The sequence below is a fragment of the Mustela lutreola genome, chromosome 4 (genome assembly GCF_030435805.1).
Source record: "Mustela lutreola isolate mMusLut2 chromosome 4, mMusLut2.pri, whole genome shotgun sequence".
NCBI lineage: Eukaryota > Metazoa > Chordata > Mammalia > Carnivora > Mustelidae > Mustela > Mustela lutreola.
In genome coordinates, this window is record NC_081293.1 from 82,744,318 (window position 1) to 82,772,064 (window position 27,747).

General features: G+C 38.8%; 1 protein-coding gene across 7 annotated transcripts; it reads right to left on the reverse strand.

The window, feature by feature from the left end:
• Positions 1-594: 594 nt before the first annotated feature.
• Positions 595-27,679, reverse strand: LOC131829018 (oocyte zinc finger protein XlCOF6-like). Of its 7 annotated transcripts, none has more exons than XM_059170350.1 (6): positions 27,521-27,679; positions 26,783-26,932; positions 15,767-15,825; positions 8,921-9,047; positions 8,523-8,618; positions 595-4,738 (listed from the first exon to the last, which is right to left on the reverse strand). In XM_059170350.1, exons 3-6 carry the CDS (start codon positions 15,779-15,781, stop codon positions 2,505-2,507), a joined length of 2,472 nt encoding a protein of 823 aa, XP_059026333.1. In that variant the 5' UTR covers positions 15,782-15,825; positions 26,783-26,932; positions 27,521-27,679; the 3' UTR covers positions 595-2,504. The 7 variants fall into 7 exon arrangements, with proteins under 7 accessions (XP_059026333.1, XP_059026329.1, XP_059026327.1 ...); XM_059170346.1 differs by lacking the exons at positions 26,783-26,932; positions 27,521-27,679 and adding exons at positions 23,445-23,857; positions 24,244-24,366; XM_059170344.1 differs by lacking the exons at positions 26,783-26,932; positions 27,521-27,679 and adding exons at positions 20,131-23,857; positions 24,244-24,366.
• Between the last annotated feature and the right edge of the window lie 68 nt (positions 27,680-27,747).

The following is a 27,747-nucleotide window of genomic DNA, read 5'->3' on the forward strand; positions in this document are numbered from 1 at the left end:
CATCAGTGTGGGGTAGTAGGGTGGTGTCCCATGGTTGGCCCATCCACATTGTGTACCACCAGTAGAATAATGGGGACAGGAATACAGGGCCTAGAAATGTAACAGCCACACCAAAGGATACATCTGTATACAATAAAAATGTGGTTCCAAATCAGTGAAATAGGGGTGAATGAATCAAAAGGTGAAAGATCTACTGGCTATTCATTTGGAAAAAAACAAAGTTGGGGTTTTTAGTTTACACCATATTTAATCGACAAGAGAAAGAGATCAGTAGATTATTCCATTTACCTTAAACACATTTGTTCCATATGTTTTAAGGACAAACCTGACAAAACAGAAGGTTTTTTTTTTTTTTTTTTTTAAGATTTTATTTATTTATTTGTCAGAGAGAGAGAGAATGAGAGCAAGCACAGGCAGACAGAATGGCAGGCAGGGTCAGAGGGAGAAGCAGGCTCCCTGCCGAGCAAGGAGCCCGATGTGGGACTCGATCATGACCTGAGCCGAAGGCAGCTGCTTAACCAACTGAGCCACCCAGGCATCCCCAGAAGGTTTTAATAAGAGTCTTCTCATACCAACTCAAGAAGCAGAAACACATTTCATACTGCAGGATGACAGACCATTTTATTTCTAATGTTCAAGTTTTAAACATAAATGCCTTTAGCTCTAATAACAGAAAACTCTGACCCTAACCGTTCAGTATCTGTGAGGTAGATAATATTATCTCCATTTTGTAGATGAGGAAATTGAGGCAGAGATTAAATCACTACATAGGTCACTCAAATAGTAAGGGACACACAGAACGGCTTGTCTGAAAAGACCACATAACTGTAGGAGGAAACGTGTCATTCTATCACACTAAATACAAATGCAGACAGTTCTTTGCTCACATAAAATTTGAACCTCACTCTTAAAACTTATATAAGTATTCTTTGGACATAACACAAATATAAAGTGGGGAAAATTTCTTCAGTGGGCACTGCTTTCAATCTGTACAGTATAATAAGTACCTAACGTTCAAGACCAGTGTTGAAAATTTCAGGTCTGTATTTTAAATTTGTACTGAATCACTGTATACATCAAGTAAATCTTGATTTTATCAGTCATTATTTGACTTATTTTCTAAAAGAACGGTTTGTTAACAATGCCTGTACTGATTTACATGTGCCATCAGAAAGCAGAAAACATACACGACATGTAGTATTTCACTCATTCAATGTTTCTTTTAAAAATAAATATTGTGGTAAAAGTATGTGATGGGACAATACCAGTTGGTGTCAGAAAACACATTGTATGTCACAAAAATTACTTAGGTAGGAGTGCGTTGTTCCTACTATAACTATTTGGGAACTTAAAAGAAAAATCAAGCATACAGAATGTAGGCATTGAAGGTCACACTCATATGTTTAAGCCTGATTAAGCTCAGAGGCTTATTATTCACCTAAACACATAATGCTGTTACTTTATTCACAGAGACACTTAGTCCTGTTACTTTGTTTACATATTCACACATATACTTAGTGCTATTACTTTATTCATATATACACTTAGTGCTGATGTTTACAAAGTGCTGCTATTTTAGTCACATACACAGTACTGTTACTTTGATGTCTCAACCCACTTGTGCAGTCTCAAAGCCACATGTTGACCATTGTGGTCAAATAAATATCCCACAGTAGATTATTAATAAGATTATTTAGTATTGCATCCAAATTGGATGTATTAGAGTATTGCTCTACTTCTAAGTAGATTGTAATACTTCTAAGCAATTAGCAGTATTGCTTCTAGAATAAGATTATTTCTAGACAAGGATGTTTTCCTCACTTCCTAAACTGACAATTTTCCTTTGTTACGCATTCTCTGATAAATTTTGAAGTGTTTTTCAAGTTATTAGCTTCTATTCTCAATTATATGATGGCCAATCAGAAGCAGATTGTGAAAATTTTCCTACATTCATTTCATTTTAGGGTGTCTCAATTTGTAAACTTCTGATTTACAAAATGCTTGACTTGTTCATCAAAGTTTATTAAGATGCAGAATACTGAGATATTTCCCCCCTAATGAATTCTCTGACAGAGTGTTTCTCATGCCTTCATTAGATTCACAGGGTATATGAAGTAAGGGATGGCTAGGATATACTATGACAACAAAAAGCCCTAAATGTGTAAGGTCTGAACAAATCTGAAATTTCTGGTTCATGAGAAGACTTACAAGGGATGTTAGAGAAGGCAGAACTCTGCCCAGGACACTGGTTTCTTCAAACCTGTGAATCTATAATCTCTAATGATTAGCTCCCAAGTACCCTGAGGATGATCCCCATACCCTTTGATACGGAAAGAAAAATGGAAGTAGGAAAAATTTCAAGCAAGGTCCTTTATAGGCTTGGAATTTATGGCAGAGGTCACATGGCCTCATGTGAATGGAAAGCCAGAAAATCTTGACTAGTAGGTAACCACAAAGAAAAATGGGTATGAGGAAAAACCCAGCAAGTTTTTGCTACAGAGTTTCTACCCTAGGTGAATTCCTTGATGATTAGTAAGGGCTGATTTCCGGCCAAAAGTTTTTCCACATTCACAGCATTTATAAGGTTTCTCTCCTGAGTGAATTCTCAGATGGGTAGTGAGGGTAGATTTATGACGAAAACTCTTCCCACACTCGTTACATTCAAAGGGTTTTTCTCCTGTGTGAGTTCTCTGATGATTAATAAGAGTCGACTTTGTAAGAAAAGATTTCTCACATTCATGACACTGAAAGGGCTTCTCTCCTGTGTGAATTCTCTGATGTACATTAATGGCTGACAGATGACGGTAAGTTTTACCACATACATTACATCGAAAGGGTCTATCTCCTGTGTGAGTTCTCTGATGTTGAGTGAGGGCTGACTTCTGGCAGAAGGTTCTCCTACATTCATTACATTCATAGGGCTTTTCCCCTGTGTGAGTTCTCTCATGTCGAGTGAGGGATGATTTCTCATAAAAGGATTTCCCACATTCATTACATTTATAAGGTTTCTCTCCTGTGTGAATTCTCTGATGTGCATTAACATCTGACTGCCGATAAAAAGTTTTACCACACTCATTACATTGAAAGGGCTTCTCTCCTGTGTGAGTTCTCTGATGAACATTAACTTCTGACTGCCGATAGAAAGTTTTACCACATTCATTACATCGAAAGCGTTTCTCTCCTGTGTGAGTTCTCTGATGCACATTAACGTCTGACTGACGATAGAAAGTTTTACCACATTCATTACATTGAAAGGGTTTCTGTCCTGTGTGAATCCTCTGATGTGCATTAACATCTGACTGACGATAGAAAGTTTTACCACATTCCTTACATTGAAAGCGTCTCTCTCCTGTGTGAGTTCTCTGATGAACATTAACATCCGACTGCCGATGGAAAGATTTACCACATTCATTACACCGAAAGGGTTTTTCTCCTGTGTGAGTTCTTTGATGTGCATGAACGTCTGATTGCCAATAAAAAGTCTTACCACATTCATTACATTGAAAGCGTTTCTCTCCCGTGTGAATTCTCTGATGTGCATTAACATCTGACTGACGATAGAAAGTTTTACCACATTTGCTACACTGAAAGGGTTTCTCTCCTGTATGAATTCTCTGATGTAGCTTAATGTCTGACTGCCAATGGAAAGTCTTGCCACATTCATTACATTGGAAGCGTTTCTCTCCTGTGTAAATTCTCTGATGTACCTTAATGTCTGACTGGCGATGGAAGGTCTTACTGCATTCATTATGTTGGAAGTGCTTCTCTCCTGTATGAGTTCTCTGATGTTGAGTGAAGGCTGACTTCTTGCAGAAAGTTTTTCCACAATCATTGCATTCATGGGGTTTCCTCCCTGTGTATGTTTCCTCATGTCGAGTAAGAGATGACTTCTTGCAAAAGGACTTCCCACATTCACTACATTTATAAAGTTTCTCCCCTATATGTGCTAACTGATGGTCTGTGAGGGGTGACTTAGGACTCGTTTTCCCACATGAATTAAATTCATGGGGTTTCTCTCCCATATGTGTTTTCTGATGCACTGTGAGGTTTGACTTGTAGTTGAATGTTTTCCCACATTCACTACATTTGAATAGACCCTCACATCTCTTTTTTTTCTGAACTTGAGTAACATGTGACATCCTGCTGAAATTATTTTCAATTTGATTGCCTTTGCATTGTTTCATTTCAAAGGAAACTCCATGACATTCCAAAAGAGATGACCTCTCACAGGTTTCTCCATGTCCATTATATTCACAGAGTTTCTCTCCTGTGTCAATTTGCCTGTGTGGAATTATTGTGGTCTTTTTTCCTAAGGATTTTCCATCATCATATTTTAATGTCTTCTCTGAAGACTGTGTATTTATATGCTGAATAATACCATTCTTATGACCAAGGGCTTTCTCATATTGATTATTTTCATGAGAACTCTCTTGAGTATGAGGTTTTTCCTGCTTTATATCAAGTAACTGCTCATACACATTTAACATGTGAGGCCTTCTCCTTGAAGAATATCTATTACTACCAATTGATACTAAAATATTTTTCAAATTCATTCCATGTAAGTCATGTTTACAGGGTATTTTTCTTGAAGGAATAAAATCTGTACTTTTATTAGATGATTTCCTTAAAGCATAAACTTTCTCTAAGGTCACTTTTTTGTTGTTGAATAAAACTTGCGGCAAGTATTTGTCTTTGTTTTTCTGGATTCTCTCTGCTACGTAATAATCTCTGCTGTCTTCTAAAAATGAAAATATTGAACAAACTGTAAGAATTTTACAGTTCGAATGGAACTGGATTAACATACAAATGTGCTTTTATATATTTGACGTTGGTTTCAGTAGTGTCTCAGGATCAAAGTGCCTCTTTCCCCACCTAGTTTGAGAAAATATGTGGAAAAAGGAAGAAAAGCTATTAACATGCAGACATATAATTATTCAGCACTTTACAAGTAAGACATTCAAAATGGACAAAAATGTAGATTTTTACAAAGATTTTATTTATTTATTTATTTGACAGACGGAGATCACAAGTAGGCAGAGAGGCAGGAAGAGAGAAAGAGAGAGGAGGAAGCAGGCTCCCCACTGACCAGAGCCTGATGTAGGGCTCGATCCTAGGACCCTGGGATCATGACCTGAGCTGAAAGCAGACGCTTTAACCCAGTGAGCCACCCAGGCGCCCCAAAAATGTAGATTTAAATTCAAGAAGCAGTGAAGAGGATGGAAGATTCTACAGTGACAGATTCAGGTAGGAGAAAAATCACAGGAAATAAGATGGGTCCAACTGAGCTAATGAAAAGTAATTGGAATAACAAGAAAAATGAGTAGGAAAAGATGTTCGTGGAGGAAAATGTGACATTAAGGAGACAGAGTAGGTCTAATACATTCCAACCTGTATTGTTTTAGTAATATCCAAACAAGTTCTCATGCTTCCAGTTAAATTTCCCTCCCACACAATAGTAAGATAAATTTCTGAAAGCACCAAAGGCCTTATATTCAAAGGAGTCATCAGACTGTACTCAAATTCCCCTCCCAATAGGAATGCCAATGTCCCAAAATGAAATACAAAATAATGACAAAAGAAGTAATAGATTCAATGATACATAGATTCAATGTATCTCCCTATTTTGGCTTTGATACGCTCATATTGCTCTACTGTAGCCACTCAACACGTGAACCTATGTTCACTTATTTTTCCTTAAAATAGCATTGCCTATGCCAAAATACTAATATTTAACTTTCCTTTATCTTTCACATCTCACACTTGCACATTTCGGGTTTCTGTTTATTATCAAAACTTAAGGATCATATGTTTCCAAACAAATCTCAGGAAATGAGTAACATTTATGTTGATTTACCATTTAAAAAATATTGTCCATGTTTGCTACCCACTGCGAAAAATTCTATCCCAATCTAAAAAACCACTGGCCTGACCCAAGTACCACATGACGACTGTTACAAGTCATCATTCTAGCAAACAAAATTTATACCAACTAAATCCACATCACATCTTTAAGCTGCCATCCTACAACTCCTCAATCAATATCCTCTCTGCCAGTTTAGTCAGTTCTTTGTCTTATTAAATTATTCATTCTTGACTATAAGGTCAAAGTATGTTCTTTCACTCAGAGCCACAGCTAGGGTATAGGCTAACTACTATCTAGGAAAATGACATAATAATACCATTATTCCAACCCTTCAAGAATGCCTTTTCAAATCTTCATACTTGTAAAACTTTCAAACTTATATTCGTTCTAAATCTTAAAGTAGTTCCAATGTAAATGAGCTCTTTCTAACACAGTCATAAATAGCACTGCTTTGTAATATACTGTATTTCTTGAATATACACATATTTAACGTTCTAAAATCTAAAATCACCCAATATAATATACACATATTTAACTTTCTAAAATGCCTCTTATAATTGATCACAGATCTGTACTCAGCAGGTCACACTATAATAAGCAAGATATTTTTTACTTAGTGGTTCATCACATAATGATCTAGTTACAATCTATGGCTTCTTAGAGTTGAGAGAATGACAATTTTTTCTTAATGCTGAATTTAAAGTGTTTCACGCAATTTTATTCTCATTCTTCAGTCCAAAGGATGGCAAACTTTTCCTTAAAAGGCAAAACAGTACACCTTCTAGGTCTTGCAGGTCATACCCGTCTATCACAATATCAAACTCTGCGATTAGAGCATGAAACTGGCAAAAAAGCCCATATGTAAATGAAGGAGTATGGTTGTGTTGCAAAACCATTTTATTTACAAAAACATGTGGTAGGTGTGCAGACCATACTTTATAATCACTGCTCATAACAGGTGTTGTTAAGTCTGATTTTTTAAAAAATCTGAGTAATTTGAAATCAATAGACTTCAACCAGCTATGTGTATCAGCATTACCTAGAAAGATTTTTCAAACACAAATCTTTAGACACTATGCCATCTTATACCTGATGAATCAGGAACTATAGGTTCAGGTAAGTAATCAGAGATCCTTCACAATGTTTTCAGAATATGAAATTTTTCCTTTCCTTGATCATGTTAATCAAATGTTCATTTCAGATTATATGCCAAAGTAAGAAAGAATAACACGATTGCCGTTCTCTTTGTTAGATCATACCTCAGGTATTATCAGGTAACGGATCATTTACTTTTGTTTCTTCTGAAAGACCCACTACATGCTGAGCATTGAGAGAAAGAAGACATTACACTGGCTCAAACATTCAAAGTCTCTTCCTTCTTGGAAGCAGGTACACTTAACTTTTACTGTAACAACATTCAATATAATAAGCGGAAAAATAGAGTTTTACTTATACACTAAACAATGTTCTGAGTAATTTTCATTTGTTAATGCATTTAGTATCTAGTCAAGGAAAGCACATAATGAAGAAAGGTGTGATATGGCAAAGCACACAGGATGCCTAAGTGACATTTAATGCGAGTGGATCAAATGATGTTTAGCATGAGTATAAGCAACCTAAAAATAAAACTGGAGCAGCCAAATAAGGTCAGAATATAGTCGTCAATAAAAGGTACATTAATTTAAATTTCATGAAATAAACAGGAGCACAGATTTATTTTGTCACGCTACTGAAAAAAATAGATGTTCTAGGCAAACAAAAGCACAAAAACACCACTGTCAACAACAAAAGAATTCTAATCAACTACGATTAGGAATGGGACAAAATAAAAGTATGAGGGAATATAGTTCTTACTGATACTGACATAAAGCAAGAACATGAAAACTATCAGAAATTTACAAAGAAAAAATAATCAAAAATAAAAAAAATATAAAAGAACAAGTTTCTCATGTATGTTTATTTATTTATTTATTTTAACCAACCTCTACTTTTATCAGACTATAACTAGGGAATGTTTTATTTCCTACTTCCTAGGATTTACCGAGGGTTTCCTTTTAGCATCATATACTTCCACTTGTTTGCAAATGTTTTTTAAATACTAAAACAGGTCTTTTCCCCATTTTCTTAAGGTACCCACAGAAGTACGACTGTAAAATTAAGGCTGTAATTTTGTTACATTAATCTGGTAAATATGAATTTGTAATCTTATTAATTTATAGGTAATTTTAAAAAATAGTACCAAGTACTACAATACAACATGTAAAACTGAAAACAGTGTTTCTTCCCTTCTCCTCAAGAACCAAATTTTAGTAGATTTTCTCACTTTTCTTAGTTTTACCTTTGTGCTATTAAACGCAATAAAGCCAGTATTACTTGCTTATCTGCATAAATGATATCCTTGGACCCCTAGCTTTGAATAATCAGAAAACCAGTTTACATTCCTCTGTAGCATTACCCTTTTCTTTTCCAATTTTAGCACATATATATATATATATATTATATATAATACATATTTTACATTTCTCTACTTCTAAAGTAGGTGCCACTAGGAAGAGATTCTTAGAAAACATTTTAAATAATGTCTAACTCCTAAACTGACTGCCTAGATTATAATTTCCCCTCGCTTCCTCACTAACCTTTCCGTTACTCACTAACTCACCTGGGTAGTTCTGGTATAGAAATTCTTCCTCTAATATCCATGGCTCCTTTCCTTCTTCCAACTTGAAGATCACATCTGGCTTTTTAATGGGATACCCTGTAAAAGGAAAAATGACACAGAATTTGGACATGGGCTACAGCAATTCTTCTTCTTCTTTTTTTTAATAGCAATTCTAAAGGAGAGAGAAGACAGACTTTCTGGAGCTGCACGTTGATGAGGCTTATTTAAACATTTATGGGATGTGAGCATACAAAAATTCTTCCTTGTGCTCAAAAGAGATTAACAACCGCAGATCCTGAAGCAAAAGTCTCAACCACATAAACTATAAAAGACCAAACATTTTGGTATCTAAGAAATGAAGTGCATGTTATACAAAATTTGACATGAAAACTGCTTACCCACTGAGACAAAGTTGTGGTAGTTCTCCAGCATCACATCCCTGTACAGGGTCCTCTGAGCAAGGTCCAGGTGCTGCCACTCTTCCTGGGAGAAGTCCACAGTCACATCTCCAAATGACAGTGACCCCTGGAAGAGCACATTTCTGTTCAGTCTGAAGTTATCAGAATTGGGGTAGCACAGGAAAGAAATATGGAAACAAATTCTTCCCAGGTTCACTGTTGAGAACTGATGTTAAAATATGCCTACTGCATACATTACCTTGTATTAGATTTTGTAGAAGTAAAAAAGAAAAGCAAAGTAAAAGTAAAAATTATGCTTATTTTAGTTTATTAATGCTCTAAACCTTGAAATGTGAATATTAACAAGAATAAAACACTGTTTTTATTCTCTAGAAAGTTAAATACTACACAAACACAACATACTGCAAAACTAAAAATAAGGTATTACTAGAACATACTAGCATACATAAAAAAGCAAAGGAAAGAAAATGTAAAATGTGTATTAGAGTCAGAAAAGAAAAAAAGTAACTATTTTGTATCACAACTTGTGCTTAATTAAAGAGTTAAAGCTGTAGGGCCTGAAATGTGATGGATAAATGTTCTTTATGACTATGAGGCAATACAACATAAACTGAAGGCATTAAAAACACGTGGGTTGACTTTGCTTCTGCTCCAGGATGCATAAAGCAAGGAAGAAAATCACTTTTTCTCCTACAATGAAAATTAGTCACACTAATTTCAAATTCACAATTTTTTTCCCTTACAGGGGAGGCATGATTACAAAGCACCCACGTACCCCAAATCTAGGAAGACACAATATACACAGGAAGAGAGAAAATGTCTATTTTTGCCTACCTGAGTTAGACCACAGGTAAGAAGTCAACCAGAATAGAGGGAAATTTAATTAATGAAAACAGAGTGTGAGCTGACACAACAATGAGAAACCCCTTCGGACCACAGACATGGAGGAGACTTGCACCTTTTTACAAGCATTTTTTTTCTTTTCTTTCTTTTTTTCTTTTTTAAGGTTTACTGATTTATTTTAGAGAGGAGAGGAGGGGGAGAATGAGTCTCAAGCACATTCTACACTGAGCAGAGCTCCTTGCAGGGCCCAATGTCCTGACCCTGAGATTAAGACCTGAGCCAAAACCAAGAGTAGGATGCTCAACTGACCATGCTACCCAGATGCCCATTTACAGGCTTTTTCTCTGTGAACCCCACTGGGCACCTACTCTATTCCTGGGGAAGAGCAGGGTTATGCACTGAGTCAACAACTACAGCTTGATGAGTGGTGGGGGCCAAGAGAATCAAGAAGGCCACATCCCCATGACCCAAGGTCACAGGGACGACTTAACACTAAGGCCATATTGGAGTAAGAGAGCATATTCTGCCCATAACTTCTTACCACCAAGCTAACAAGCTTGGAATAACAAAAGGACTAATATAATATTGCTGACAGAAAGACAAGAGATAAATAAAAGCATGTAAAGAGACCCTCTCTGAGATACACACAAGGAGAACCCTTAAAACTCAAATGAACAGAGAGCTCTGGTAAATGAACCTGTATCCTACACACAAGGTAAGTCTTTAGAAAGTGAAAGCCTATTCTACCCTGAGAGTAGTAACAGAAAATTAATTCTCAAATTCTGCCCAACTCCTAACTAGTTAAACTTGAACCTGCGAACTAAAGGCCTCATAGGGAATTGCCATTTCTAGCAATAAAATCTAGTTATCCCAGTTTAGAGTCTGACCCAAGACATATACACTTCAACAAATAATCACAAAGCATATGAAAAGGAAAGAAACTAATAAAATACTACAAAGATATAAAGTAACCATCAGAAATAGATATTACATAGATGTTGAAACTATCTAACAGGATTTTAAGTAATTATAACTTTATGTTAAAGACTCTAATGTATGTTTAAACTCAAAAAGTATAGGACATGCAAAATCAAATGGATAATTTCAGCAGAGAGAACCAAATGGAAATCTAGAAATGGGAATACAGTAAGAGATGAAAAACAACCACAATGGGGCAAAACTAGAAATCAATCACAAGAAAATAACTAAAAGAAATACAAGTATGTGCCAATCTAAATCTAAACCTAAATAACATGTTCCTCAAAAATGAATGCATCAATGAAGAAATCAAAGAGAAAATCAAGAAATATCTGGAGAGGGCGCCTGGGTGGCTCAGTGGGTTAAGCCGCTGCCTTCGGCTCAGGTCATGATCTCAGGGTCCTGGGATCGAGTCTCGCATCGGGCTCTCTGCTCAGCAGGGAACCTGCTTCCCTCTCTCTCTCTCTGCCTGCCTCTCCATCTACTTGTGATTTCTCTCTGTCAAATAAATAAATAAAACCTTTAAAAAAAAAAAAAAGAAATATCTGGAGAGAAGTGAAAAGAAAATAAAAACACAACAGTCTTAGAGATGGAACAAGAGCAGTACTAAAGGAAATTTACAGTGCTCAAGACCTACATCAAAAACAAGAAATAACTCAAATACATGATCTAACCTTACACCAAAAGGAACTAGAAAAACAAAAAACAAAACCCAAAGTTAGCACAAAGAAATAAATAATAGAGATTCCTGGGTGGTTGAGTCAGTTAAGCATCTGAGTCTTGATTGCAGCTCAGGTAGTGAACCCTGTGTTGCGTTCTGCATTCAGCAAGAAGTCTACTTCAGATTCTCTCTCTCTGTGTCCCTCTGCACCTCCCTCCCCCTTTGCACTCTCTCTAAAATAAATAAATAAATAAATCTAAAAAGAAAGAGAGAAGGAAATACTAGAGATCAGAAAGAAATGAAACAGAGATGACAAAAGAAAGAACAAAGAAAAGATCAATGAGGCTATTGATAAAAGATCAATGAGGCTATGTATAACCACATACATAGGTCAATGGAACAGTACTGTGAGTCCAGAAAAAAAATACATATACACATAAAGAGAAGGAGAGAGAACAATTATTCAATGACAATGGAGGCAAGAATATACAATGGAGAAAAAAGACATTCTCTTCAATAAATGGTGCTGGGAAAACTGGACAGCTACATGCATAAGCATGAAATTGGGCCACTTTCTTACACTACAGACAAAAATAATCTCAAAATAGATTTAAGACCTAATGGAAAATTTGAAACCATAAAACTCTGAAAAGAAAATACAGGTAGTAATCTCTTGGATATCAACCTCTATAATACTTTCCTGAATCAGTCTCCTGGTACAAGGGAAACAAAGGCAAAAACAAACAGGAATATATCAAACTGAAAAGCTTCCACACAATGAATGAAACCATCAACAAGATAAAAAGGAAACCTAATGAATGGGAGAAAATATCTGCAATGACATGTCTGAGAAGGGGTTAATATCCAAAATATATAAAGCATTCACACAAACATTAAAAAAAAAAACCCAAACCCAAATAACCCAATTAAAAAGTGGGCAGAATGGTGGAAAAGTAGGTGTTGCTCCCACTAAGATAAACAGTATGGAGGGTCCCCCCAAAATTAATATATTAATATGAACCAGTAATTCCACTACTGGGTATTCATACAAAGAAAACAAAAATACTAATTCAAAGATACATGCATCCCTATATTTATTTACAATAGCCCAGATATGGTAGCAGCGGTAGTGTCCACTGATAGACTAATGGATAAAGATAGAGATTAATGGATAAAAATGGATAAGGTTGAATGGAATATTATTCAGCCATGAAAAAGAACTGGAGCTTGCCATTTGTGACATGGATGAACCTAGAGGGTATTATGTTAAGTGAAACCAGACAAAGACAAATCCATATAATTTCATTTATGCTTCACTTACATTTAGAATCTGAAAAATAAAACAAATGAGCGAACAACAGCAATAGAGAAACAGACTCGGGGCGCCTGGGTGGCTCAGTGGGTTAAAGCCTCTGCCTTCGGCTCAGGTCATGATCCCAGTGTCCTGGGTTTGAGCCCCAGATCGGGCTCTCTGCTCAGTGGGGAGCCTGCTTCCCCCCCACTCTCTCTATCTGCCTCTCTGCCTACTTGTGATCCCTGTCTGTCAAATAAATAAATAAAATCTTAAAAAAAAAAAAAAAGAGAAACACATTCATAACAAGAGAGAGAAACAGACCCATAAACACAGAACTAACTGGTGGTTGCAAAGAGTACAGGGGAGGGGAAGTGGGAGAGATTAATGAAGCAGATTAAGAAGTACAAACTTCCCAACTGTAACATAAATAAGTCATGAGGATGAAAAGTACAGCCTAAGAAATATACTCAAAAATACTGTAATTTACTTACAATGATGAGCATTTCATGTTATATAATAGTCAGGTCACTCTGTTTTTCATCTAAAACTAATTTAATATGTCAACAATACTATATTAAAAGTTAAAAAGATTTCAAAACTAAAAAATAAAAATAAAAACACCCCCCTACAAATAAAATAACTTCAACCAATAATTATTTATTGAAAACATCTTCAAAAATGAAGAAACAGGGGCATGTTGGTGGCTCAGTCAGTTAAGCATTTGCTTTCGGCTCAGGTCATGATCTTGAGGTCCTGGGATCAAGCTCCATGCCCTGCTCCCTGCTCAGCAGGGAGCCTGTTTCTCCCACTCCCTCTGCCCTTCCCCTTCCTTGTACTCTCACTCTCACTCTCAAATAAAATCTTAAAAAAAAAAAAAAAAAGAAGAAATAATGCATTCCCAGAAAAACAAAAATTTAAGCAATTCTTTATCAGCAGAACTACTCTGCAAGAAATAATAAAGGAATATGGTGCCAATGAAACTTGAATCTACACATAAAAATGAAGAGTAATAGAAATAGAATAAAAAAGGAAAATTTAAGTTAATTCCTCCCATCCCAATTTTTAAGTGTTCTAAAGCAAAGGTTAGAAATTTTTTTCTGTAATGAACTAGATAGTAAACACTGTATTGTGAAGGTAGCCCCAGACAATACATAGAAGAAAGCATGAGGCTGTGTTCCCAGGAAACTTAATTTGTAAAAGCAGACAGGGAGCTGAATTTCACCCATGGGTTTCAGGTTGCCAATAATTATTCTAAAAGATAACTGTCTAAAGCATAAATAGTAGTACTGTATTATGTGTATATAGCGCATGTTAACGTAAAATGTATGGTGCAAGAACACAAAGGACAGGAAAGAAGAATTGGGAATATACTGCTATAAGGTTGTTATACTATAACATCATGTGGTTTAATATTTGAAGGGAGGCTCTGATTAATTAAAAATAGCTATTATAAGCCTTTCACTAACTATTTTAAAAGTAAAAAGGAAGGTAAAAATAATAAGTCAAGGAATGCCTAGGCGGCTCAGGTGATTAAGCGTCTGCCTTCAGCTCAGGTTTAGGTCATGATCCCAGAGTCCTGGGATCAAGTCCCACATAGGGCTCTCTGCTCATCAGGGAGCCTGCTTCTCCCTCTGCCTGCTGTTCCCCATGCCTGTGTGCGTGCACTCTCTGTCAAATAAATAAAATCTTCAAATCAAATAAGACAATAGCAATGATAAAACGGAGTAACAGAAAACAAATTCAAAAGAAAAAAGATAGGAAGAATAGAACAAACAGAGAAATAGCTAGCAAAATGAATATTTTAATCGCCATATCAATAACCAATTTTTAAATACAGTGTTCTAATCAAACCAGACAGATCATCAGAGGGGGTTAAAAAACAGAACCAATTATATACTGCCTATAAGAAATTCACTTTAATTATAAAAATATATAAGTTAAAAGAAAAAGGATAAGGAAATATAACACAAACAATAATCCAAAGAAAGCTGGAGTTGCAGCATTAATATCAGACAAAACAGACTACGTATTAGGAGATATTATTGAAGATAAATAGGTACATTCAATTCACATTACATTAATGACAAATGATCAATTTTCCAAGATAAAATTAAATGTACATGTACCTAACAAAGCAGCTTCAAAATATAAGAGGTAAAAACTGATAGGACTGAAAGGGAAAACAGACAAAAATTAATACAGTTGGATGGGACACCTGGGTGGCTCAGTGAGTTAAGCCTCTGCCTTCAGCTCAGGTCATGATCTCAGGGTCCTGGGATCAAGCCCAGCATCAGGTTCTCTACTTAGCAGGGAGCCTGCTTCCCCCCCACCCCACTCTCTGCCTGCCTCTTTGCCTACCTGTAATCTCTGTCTGTCAAATAAATAAATAAAATCTTTAAAAAAAATTAATACAGTTGGACACTTCAATATTTCTCTCAGTAATCAATAGAAGATAACTGAAAAGAATATAGAAGTCCTAAACAAACCATCCCTGAACTAAACCTAAGTAATATCTGTAGAACATGCCACCTCACAATTTCAGGAAAATCTTTCTGTCTCATTAAGAATCATTATCATTTGGGGAGCCTGGGAGGCTCAGTTGTCAAGCATCTGCCTTCAGTTCAGGTCATGATCCCAGAGTCCTGGGATTGAGTCCCATGTTGGGCTCCCTACTCAGCAGGAAGCCTGCTTCTCCCTCTCCCACTCCCCTGCTTATGTTCCCTCTCTCACTGTGTCTCTGTCAAATAAATAAATAAAATCTTAAAAAAAAAATCATTATGGGTTATTCTCACTTTCATTGCACTTCGTGTAATAATGTTTGCTATCGCTATCAGGTACAAATGTATAGCTCAGCACTGACAACTTCAACATTAAGTACTTGAAGGTCATCACCACAACAGCCCCTCAGCCCTGCTGCTAACCTGCTACTCCATATTTCTCCCAAAGTTGACATTTATCTATTTCCACATTTACATTTTAAAGGTTATATCTTATTCATAAGAGCTAATGTAAAACAAAGTAGGAACTAAAAAACAAAAAAACCACTCACCTGGGGTTTGTTCATTTTCTGCTTTTCTTAAAGAAGCATGAAGATGTGTGAAGATACAACTGAGAAATAATAGAACAGAGATGAGTCATAAATGATCCTGCCTCCCCTCCAGCTCCTTGCCTACAGATACTTTTCATACCAGTAGGTAAAATGTCCTGTTCGTTCCTAAAAAGAGAGGGAATGGACACATAGACGTAATACCAATTGACTCAAATACTTATGAGCAGCCTCTCAAAAAAAAAAAAAAAAAAAAAAAAACCACAACCAAAAAAATCCCCCCAAAACAAAATAAAAAGCTACCCCCAATCCCCCCCCAAACCCTCAACTTTTAGTTGCCAATTTCAGATGCATAAATACTCCTGCCATGACCAATTCCATACAACCAACATAACATCACCGAGCACAGCTGGGAAGAAGTGTGCAATAGCATACCATTATATAGGTATACTGAGAGATAAAGAGTCTCAAGAACACAGAATCCAGTGAAAAGAAGGAAATTACTTAGGAAGTCATGAGTTTTGAGTATGATCATAGCCACAAAGAACTTAAGCAAACAGCTACTAAATGTAATGCAGTATCCTAGAAAGGAACCCAGAACAGAAAAAAGAACATTACAGAAAAACTGAGGAAATAGGAAAACGTATGCACTATACTGGTTCATTAATTGGGACAAACATACCATACTACTTTTAAATGTTAAAAATAGAGGAATTAAATTAATGTAGCATCTAGGGAGTTGTCACTGGGTGAACTGGTTAGGGTTAGGGTTAGAGAAGACCCTGGGCTGGGGGGCTTCAACCACGCCCATCCCAAAGATGTCCTCAAAGGTTCCTGGTCTCAGCCACGAAGAAGAACTCAAGGCCAGACACAACAGAGAGGGGAAGTTTATTATTTTAAAGTGAAACTACATTCTCAAGATTTGAGAACAAGAGAGAGCGAGCGTGCTCCGTAAGTGTGGGTGTTGGGAGTCTGGGTTTCTCTTTTATGAATGACAGTTGTTAACTAGGGAGTAGAATATTCATTAGGTGGGGTGGGGATTTCTTAGAAGCAAGGTTTTCCCCTCCTTATTTGGTCAGGAGTCTCCTGTCATGGCACCCACCTTCACGGACCTATCTTGATTGAATCTAGCTTTCTTGTAGCTTTGTTTTGGAGTGATTCCAGCTCAGGCCCCCAACTTTCCCCATAGCTGCCTATGACTTCTTTGTGGATGGCCTCCCAACTTCCTGTTAGAACCCGGCTAATTGCCTCTAACAGAATCTCTGCATTATACTGATCTTAAGTCTATAAATCTAGAAACTGTTCTAAAACAATTTACTTAAATTCATCAAAGGAAAATCTAAAGAATATCCACTTAATACAAAAGAAGGCAGTAAAGGGACAAACAAAAGAACAAAAAAGATATGAAATACACAAGGAAAAGTATAGCAAAATGGTGGGCATAAATATAACCAAGTCAGTAATAACATTAAATATAAAGAGTTAAACATGGCAGTTAGGGGTCTGATGTGGTGGTGAATCCAACTAGATCCCAAAACCTGACCTCCACGCCTGCTTGTACCCACCTCTGTCACATTTGTCCTTCAGCTCTTCTTTCTGGCTTATCTCTTAACTTAGACAAACTGAAACTGAAGCCACCCTTCAGGCCACTGCCCTGACAAAACCTCCAGCCAGCCCAGACCACCCAGACCAGTTGGAGCTTAACCTCCTACTTTCACCTGTGCAGATGCACCATGGAGCAACCTCTGGAATGACCAACAGCCACTCTACCTCATAAAATCTCTGCCCAAAAAGGAGCACCAGTCTCACTTATTAATATACACTCTATGTAGGGGTGCCTGGGTGGCTCAGTGGGTTAAGCTGCTGCCTTCAGCTCAGGTCATGATCCCAGGGTCCTGGGATCGAGCCCCGCATCGGGCTCTCTGCTCAGCATGGAGCCTGCTTCCTCCTCTCTCTCTGCCTCTCGGCCTGCTTGTGATCTCTCTCTGTCAAATAAATAAATAAAATCTTTAAAAAAAAAATACACTCTATGTATAAGCAAGTTTCCTTACGACATAAGCTTGACCTCATGCTCACCTCTACATATAATGACAAGATTTCCCTATCTAAATATTCATACTAACCCTAAACAAAAGAACCATCCACCCTTGATAGGACAGTCAGAGCTTTGGAAGTTCCCCACAATCCCCTTACTTGCTTCAAATAAATTTGACTTTGTGCAACAACCCCACCTGACGTAGTGAGCAATTTGCTCACAGATTTGGTAACCCACTTGGGACTGTTCTCCCTCTGAGGTTCTGCCCTGGTTTTCAAAGGACAGAGCATTGAGAACCGGCAGTCCTTTTGGGCTAACCCATTCAATTAGCCAGGACTGGGGGATGGAATTCTTGGTGGGGGGGGGGATCTCCTTTCTTGGGGCTTGTTTTGCTGGACAGGTGTTGCGGCTCCCTTAAAGAGACTGTGGCCACTCCAAGCCTCTTGCTGAGAATCTCTCCACAGAACTAAATGGTACCAATCCTATGGCACTACTCTCTAAGAGTATTTTCTTTGAGTTGTCTCACAAAGCCTGGTAGGTCGACAGTCAGTTAAGAACAGGGCCTCTCTGATCAACACTGCAGGGGATTAAATGCTCTTTACAGTCGAGTCCAGACATCCCTGGTGGCAAAGGATAACACAAGCTGGCCATTCAGAGGCTGAATGCTTTAGCCTGGCAGATGGGAAGTGGCCCAAACGAGACTAGTCTGGGATCAGCAAGGGTGAAGGATATCTCCATCTTATCTGTTTGACCTGTTAACATTTGATGGGGACATCTGACACTGTTCCTGGTTTTTTTTTTCCTCTTAAAAAGAGAGGTGTGCTTTGAGTTACTGAATCTAAACCAGATTCTCCCTGAGCCATTCCCCAAGTAAATCCTTTAAGACTAGGTGGACGCTGAGGGGCTGGAAGAGGGGCAACCTATGCACCACGCCACTGCTCCTCAAGGCACAGCTACCCACACCCACTTGGATTACCTTAGCATTAACCCACTCTCCTTGTGGGCTTGATTTTAAGTCAAACAAGTCTCATACGTATTGTGGGTAAGGCTGTACTGCACCTGTGTCACCAATAACACTGAAAGTTACCTTGAGAGAGGGTGAGAGGAGACCCTAAGAAGGAATTCCAGATTATGGGAGGGACAATTCCACCCTGAAGGAAAGCCTCCATTGGGCTGTAGCCTCCAGAAATGGAAAGTATTTGACTACCTTCCTTTAATCCTAAAACAGATGACTTTCCTCCTTAACACAGGGTGGCCACAATAATAGACTCTAGAGGATGAAGAGAAGTGGCCAGAAAATGGGACTTTAAATTTTACTATGACACTACAGTTGAGCTTATTTTGTGAAAGAGAAAGAAAAATGGAAAGAGATTCCATATGGTCAGTGCTTTATGGCATTATATCAAAATGAGGGGTTGCAAAGGAAGTTTAAGATTTGTGAAATGAAGGTAGAACTGAAAACCCTAAAAATGCGTCCTGTACTCTTGGGGTCAGGTAATCTTTGTCTCCATCTCCATCTCCTCCACCTCCTCCAAACCACTGGATTGTAATAAGCCTCTGCCTTATTTCTCTATTTGGGCCTCAGCTATCCCAGCTTCATGAATACCAGGCTCTAATCCTTTGCAAACACTCCCAAAGCCTTCTCAGATGTCTCCAGCACCCTTTTATCCTCCCTTGTCAGATAGCACTACCAGATTACGGACCTATTTTAAGCCAAGGATGGGAATGTTGCCATTGAGATGGGTGTCTCATTAATGTGCATGTCCCATTTTTTATCTCAGACCTGTATAACTGTAAGGCACACACTAAAGGGTTATTATGGGCTGACCTGATTGATTTATACATTTAATAGAGGATACCTTTTCTACTTACAACCCGTCTGGGAAGATATGCAAGCTTTGCTCACCATTCTCTTAATGGCAGAAGAAAAGCTTACTGTGTTAGCAGAGGCCAGACAGGAAGCTGATAAAAAAAATTCAGCCAGGATCAAGTTCTCAGAGACCAAATGAGGAGGCAGTGCTAAGAACTGACTCTGAGGGGGATCCCAACTCCCACAACGAGAGAGAACATTTTGGCCATTATTGAGGGCTTCTTTTAAAAACTATGAAGGAGGTAAGTAGATCTCCTGGTCCAAATTATGGGACATTCAACAAAGGACAGATGAGAATCCATCAGCCTTTTTGCAAAGGCTATAAAATTGCCTAAGACGAAATACAAACTGGGACCCTGAGGTTCAGGGTAGTTGAATGGCCCTTAATAACCTATTTCATATCTCAAACTGTTCTGGACAGCCAAAGGAAACTCCAAAATTGGCATAAGTGTGGATACTAACCCTGCTCAGCTTCTAGAACTAGCTTTCAAGGTGTTCCATAACTGGATGTGATGCAGGATGTAAAAGAAGACCAGAAGATGAGAAGGCAAGTTGCTCTTTCAGTGGGAGCTCTCCAGCCTACGTGAAGTAACCTGGGAGAGGAAAAGATGATACCCATGAGTGAGTGCCCCAAGCCCCCTCTATGGGACCGAGAGACCACCAACAAAGTTGGGGTCCAATCAATGTGCACATTGTAACCAGGAAGAGCACTGGAAACAGGACTGCCCAAACCACTCCCGAACAGAAAGAAGGGCAAAGCGCAATCATTTCGGCTGTCGCTCACTGAAGATGAGATATGATAGGGCCACAAGGCTCCCCAACTGGTCTTGGACCATTAGATTCTCATCTCCCACAAGAAGCCCTGAGTAACCTGGGCAGTGGGAGGGAAGTTGTTTGAGTTTTAACTTGATACTGGAGTTACTTTCTCTGTACTCAACACCCAGAAGGGTAGCCTTTCTAACAAAAATTGTAATATGAAAGGAATCTCAGGAAAAAAAGACATGAAAAGGTTTCTGGATCCTTTGACTTGTGAAATAGGATCAAAGCTCTTAAAACACTCTTTCTGATATGTGCCAGAAGGTCTCATATTCTTTTAGGATGAGATACTTTAGACAAATTGGGGTCCACAGTAAGTTCAGAATAGGACAAATTAGAAATTCAAGTTCCTAGGTACCAAGGAACTGAACTCATGTCATTATCACAACATATCCTAGTATTTAAAAGAGAAAATTCCCCCCAAAATATCATAAGGCAAGTCAACCCGAAAGTCCGGGTGTGAGGGCAGGTGGGGGCATGCCATTAACAACACATTTGTAAAAGTGAAATCGAAACAGACTGCTAGCCCCAGATGCTAAACAAAGGATCCACCCAGTAATTAACAGGCTCTTAAAATGGGGTTTGATTAGGTCATGTAGATCTCATATAACACCCCAATTTTACCTATTAAAAAGCTGGGAAGTGAGGAATACAGATTTGTTCAAGGCCTCAGATCTATTAATGAAGCTGCTTGAAACATTCAATCTGTAATACCCAATCCCTTTACTCTACTGACCAACTTACTTAGTAAATATTACATTGTGTAAGAGCAAAAGAATACCTTTTTCTGCATCCCACTAGATCCTGAATTCCAAGTACTATCTGCTTGAGCAAGAAGATCCTCTCTCCCACCAAACACAACAGTACTGCTGGACTGTTTTACCTCAGAGTTTCAAAAACCTCCCCCATCATCTCTGGGGAAATTCTGGGATGAGATTTAAGAGAATTAAGTTTAGAAAAATAGCACTATATTATGGTATGTAGATGGTACTTTGATAGCTACTCCCACCCACGAGGTTTCTGACCAAAATACCTTATCCATGTTAAATTTCCTGGCAGACAGGATATATAAAGTCTCAAGGAAAAGGCCTAATTTCTAAGGAAACTGTACAGTACTTTGGGTTTATTATTTTTTTCCAAGATTTTATCTATTTAATTTCAAAGGAAGACAGAACGCACAAGTGAAGAGGAGGAGGGGCAGAGGGAAAGGGAGAGAATCTCAAACAGACTTTTGATAAGCATGAGCCTAACAGGAGGCTTGCTCCCACAACCCTAAGATCATAACCTGAGAGGCAATCAAAAGCCCAACTCTTAAGTGACTGAGCCACCCATGTGCCCCTGGGTTTATTATTTCAAGAGGACAGTGAAGTCTCCCTCAAGAGAAAAATGGTAGGGGCGCCTGGGTGGCTCAGTGGGTTAAGCCACTGCCTTCAGCTCAGGTCATGATCTAGGGGTCCTGGGATCGAGTCCCGCATCAGGCTCTCTGCTCAGCAGGGAGCCTGCTTCCTCCTCTTTGCCTGCCTCTCTGCCTGCTTGTGATCTCTGTCAAATAAATAAAATCTTAAAAAAAAAAGAAAGAAAGAAAGAAAGAAAAATGGTAATACAGGGCTAGCTAGCTCCACCAAAAACCCATACTCGGTCTTCCCGTTGGATAAAAAAAGCCTCAGAACTAATTCTGGCTGTTGTTGGATTGGCTGTTGGGAGTAGATGCCTCTTGGGGAAGTTCTATAGGTTATAAAGTCACTGCAAGGAAATTAACTGATGTCATAGGAACCTTAGCTAAAAACACAGGATATGCCCTTGAAAACTTAGTAATGTCCCTAAACTCTTTAGCCAACATAGCGCTAGATGATGACTAATCCTACAGTACTTATTGGCAGAAGGAGGAGGAACTCATTCTGTACCTGGATTAATACTTCAAGTGAAGTGGAAATAGATATTTTAAAAATCTTCAAGCAGACAGCCTGGCTACATACTTTCAACCAAAAAGGAAAATTCCCCTGATGAGGACTGCAGGCTATTAAAACAGTGTTACCCAATACTCCATGGTTTCTCCCTTTCCTGAGACCACTAATAATCCTACTGCTCCCAGACTGCCGTTTAGACTTTGCATCATTGACTGATAAAATTCTCTACGAATGCCCGGGGGCCAAGAATTACAGCTGGTAGTAACACAAAGATAGGAGCAGCTTAGGGTTAAAGGGTTAAACCTGGTGACCCACAGACACATCAAAACCTGAGGGAAAATTCTGCTCTGCTAACAATTTCAATGACCACCCTCATGCCCAGCAGGAAGCAACTATAGAAGATGGACCTTTGCCCTGTGCCCCTGAAGAATTAGCAGCAGAATAAAACTAGAGGATGGATTTGTCACCTGCTAGACCCCAAGACCTGACTTTTACTGCCCACCTGCTTGTACTCAATGCCTGCTGCCCCACATTGTTTCTTAACCTCTTCTTTCCAGCTTCACCCTCAAATCAGGCAAATGGAAACTGAAATCACCCCTCAAGCAACAGCTACTGCCAGGACCAGGTCTAGCTCATCCAGACCAGTCTGAGCCTAGCTTAACCGTGACTCTCACCTGCGCAGGTAGGACCATGGAGTGACCTCTAGAATGACCACTTTTACCTCATCACAATACTAAAATCTCTGCTCAAAGAGCACATGCACCACTAATATAACATAGAATCTAATTTATTTATAGTATAAATACTATGTACATAGTATTTATGTACTGGCATGTTTCCTTAAGAAACAACTTTATGCCTGCTCTACATACGATGACAAGGATCCCCTTTCTAAATATTCATTCCCTCTCTAAATAAAAGGAACCTCATTCCCTCTCTAAATAAAAGGAACCCATCCACCATCTCACGGAGTTATGGTTTTGTTAAGTTATTCCTCATGATCTCCTTATTTGCTGCAAATTTTCCTTTGCATAACAACTGCATAGTTTCTACCTGTGACTCGCCAAGTAGCTAACTCAGGTTAGTTCAGTTACAGCGACACCGCAACAGGAAAATAAAGAACTGCCATGGTATGCCCTGCAGTTCTAGGTTCTACCCCTTTCTGGGACTGTCTCCATTCTGGAACTCTGGAGCTCTGAGATCCAGCGTCTCTAGGGCTCTCTTCAGGATGAGAATTCTGTTTCTGGTGTTGCAGTTCCTTAACCCGACAGGGGCCCATCGGTTCCTTGGAAATCAGGATGTAGGATTTGAGGATAGGGGCGCTTGGGTGGCTCAGTTCGTTAAGCATCTGACTTCAGCTCAGGTCATGATGTCAGTCCTGGAATCCAGCCCCTCGTCAGGCTCCCCACTCTGCGGGGAGTGCGCTTCTCCCACCGCCCCTTTCCCGGCTCCGGCTCTAATAAAGCCTTTAAAAAAAAAAGAGCAGAGGACAAATTCATATTGGAGCCCTCACCCAGCAGCCCAAATCTGCACCTCTCGAAACTTACTATCCCCAGAAATGAGAGCCACTGACGCCAAAGTCAAAGGAGAGCAGGTCCAGGGCACTCGAAAGCCTACCCAGACTCTAAGTCACGGGGCACCCCACGCAACCAGAGCGCACCCTCACGCATGCGCACGCGCCCCATCCCGGGGCGTACGGACAGGACCACTCGCTCACAGCTGAGGACTCACTCACTCAAACCGCTGGCCCGCACCAAAAAGCCCCCGCCTGCCGTAAGGGCCCCGGGGCGGGGTCCCGGGTCTCCTCCCCACCGAGGGCCTCCACCGTTTCCCACCCGGCCAACGCTCAAACCTCTGCTCTTAGGAAGGTGGGCAACCAGGACCTTGAGCGTTACTGGGAAATCTGGTAACGGGATTTCGGGCTTCCTTAAACCCGTTGGCGCAAAAGGGGCACCAGGAAGATGGCGAACCTGCGCGTGCGCAGCACTGTCCGCAGCCAGGGCGCAAGTTCTGCTGGGTAAGCAAACAATCTCAAGACTACGTCTACCATAATCCTTCGCGTCCACTTCTTTAAATAAATGTGTAAATAAACCTGTCTTGCTGGGGCAGGTCTGTTCTTCTGGCGTTTTCAGGGACCGCGACCTACTCCACCCCCGGAGGTTAGGCCCTACGTATAAGAACTACTAATGTAATTTGTGGTCTTTTAGTGCATCCTGATTTGGTAAAAACAAACAAACAAACAAACAAAACGAGCCCCGCCCCCCAACTCCCAAACTCTTTGAAAGACTTTTGTGGACATTACGGGAGTTTGATTATAGATGCGCTATTAAAGAATGTACTTAGTTTTGGAGACACATACTTAAGTATTTTGTGAAATATTTATTTTAAAATGTTTTCGCAAACACAAGATAAATGTGGCAAAATGTGAAATTGTCAAATAAAGCAAATGGTACATAGGTGGTCATTTTTCATTATTATTCTAAGATTTAAAGTAGAAACTTGAACAAAAAAAGGAAGAAGTTGGGACGCCTGGGTGGCTCAGTGGGTTAAGCCTCTGCCTTCAGCTTGGGCCATGATTACAGGGCCCTGGGATCCAGCCCCGCATGGGGCTCTATGCTCAGCAGGGACACTGCTTTCTCCCCCTCTCTGCCTAGTTGTGATCTCAATCTCTCTCTGTAAAATAAATAAGATCTTTTGAAAAAAAAAAAAAGCAAAAAGAACTGGGTGTATCTTTTAGACATGATACTAATAAAAAGAAAGATATTTGTCAGTTATCAGTTCTTGTGAATAGGGAATTTAATTAAAATGTTAACAAAATGGAATCCAGTAATACAATAAGAAAATAACATCTCTACCAAGCAGAGTTTGTCTCGGAATTGAAGAAAAGGAATTTTTCAAAATTAAGGAAACAATGATTTTTTTTTTAACTAAGCCAGAAAATATATGCATACTTAAAAGATTTTAAATAAGTACTTCACTAAAGTAATTTCACTTCTTGGGTTATATGCTACTATAATTCAAATATTTATATAAATAATGCTCTTCACAGTTTTAGTTGAGTCAGTACAAATATTCAAGAATTTATGGGTAAAATATGCTCATCCACAAAGTACAATAACAAGCAGCAGCTTCTAAATATGAAAGAAATAGATTAAATTATACTGGGAATATTCAAAATATATTAAACTAAAAATATGTCAGTAACAAAGCAGAGCTATCTATAAAATGTATGACTTTCATGGAGATATAACAGTGTCTGTCACAAGATAAGCGCTCAAATTGACATTATTTCCAGTTAGGGTATGTAAATGTATTTATTGTCAGTGAGTCTCTATGCATTTTTATGAAAGTTATTTCTGTGTGACTTGTAGATTTGTGTGTGTCCATCAACTGTGGGAATAACCACCACAGATCTGTCTTGAGAATAAGGCAAATACCAAACAAACACAACAGTAGATAAAAATGATACCGTGTGAAAATACTTGTATATTTATGTGTGAATTATTCTTCAGCAGTAAATAGCAACTACATCTATGGTTCCCCAGGCCAAAATCTGAAATCATTTCTTTGGGCAGAATTCTGAGATGACCCTTTATTTTTAATTGTTTCTCCAATACCACCCATCCAGAAAAGCGGTTTGTGTATATGAAAGAGGACTTCAGCTGCCTCCATTTTGACCTCAAACTTTCTGGTTGGTTTCTTCTTTACAGCTTGTCTCTCGGCTCAGGTGGAAGACCAAGAGAGCAAAGAAATCCCACCCCTAAAAGACACTACCTCCTTAAAGAATAAGGACTACCGGGGGCCCCCCACCCATGTTTGACTCCAAAGACTCCATTGGACTTTCACTGCCCATCTATAGTACCCACTGTCTTTTGCCCCACATTTTTCCTATATAAACTATATATATAACTTTATATAAACCTTACATATATATCTTTATATATCTTTATATAAACTTTATATATAACTATATATAAACTATATAAATATATATAAACTATATATAAAAATATAACTATAAATATATATAAACTATATATAAACTTTATATATAAACTTCTTATATAAACTTGGAAATATTTTTCAGAGCTTTGGAGTCAGTCTTTGAGATGCTTGGTCCACTGTCTTCCTTGTGTTAGCATCACTGAAATAAATTCCTTTCCTGGTTAACTATGGTGCCTCTCTCTGCCTTTGGATTTTGTCAGGGGTGAGTGGCATACTTGCTCTGTTTGGGACTCCCATAGCCAGGTGCTCCTTGAATGCCAGCTACTTGTATATGTATACATGATATACACATACTCAAATATATATATTTGAGTATGTGTGTGTGTGTGTGTGTGTGCATGTATTTATATATATTATAATGGATTTTGTTTTAAAATTAATCTTACCGGGGGTCACCTGGGTGGCTCAGTGGGTTGGGCAGCTGCCTTCTACTCGGGTCATGTTCTCAGGGTCCTGGGATGGAGCCCTGCATCGGGCTCTCTGCTCAGCGGGGAGCCTGCTTCCTCTCTCTCTCTCTGCCTGCTTGTGATCTCTCTCTGTAAAATAAATAAATAAAATCTTAAAAAAAAAATTAATCTTACCGGGACTCTTGGGTGGCTCAGTGGGTTGGCCTGCTACCTTTGGCTCAGGTCATAATCCTATGTCCTGGGATGGAGTCCCACATCGGGCTCCTTGCTTGGCGGGGAGCCCTCTTCTCTCTATGCCTCTGCGTGCCAATCTGCCTGCTTGTGAGTGTGCTCGCTCTCTCTCTGACAAAATCTTAAAAACAACAACAACAACAGAAAACTTGCAAAAATAAAATTAATCCTACCCCCAAAAGTTTTTTGCCATTACTTTGAATGGAAACTCATTTCTGTTGTTAGCATAGGAAAAATGTCATGACGTTACTGACCAGGAAATCACTACGTATTCAGTATATATTCCCTAGTGAGTAAAAATCTGTGCACTCACATTAAACTTTTTTTTTTGTTTTGAGGCGTAGTATTACGGCACTAGTCTTCCGTTTTAGCCTACATGTATTTTCTCCTTATTACAAGTTTCATGTATCATTTGCATAATTCTGAAAGTTTTAATTCAGATATTACAGAATACTATTCTTTGAATGTACTATTGTACTCACTTACAAGTACTTTCTTTATCAAATGGTAGTTTTGTTTTCAAGCCCCCAGATTGCGGGCTGCCAGGTCAAACTGGCGATCAGTGTGAATGATCACAGGGGACGCCAGAAAATCCCAGCACTACTCTGGTGGCTGGAAGAAGCCAAATATCATACGTAGTCCAAAATGGAGATGCCGCGGAGGCTCCTGGGAAGCGTAGTTCCAGAGTGAGGCGTGGGGGCCTTTTGCGCAAG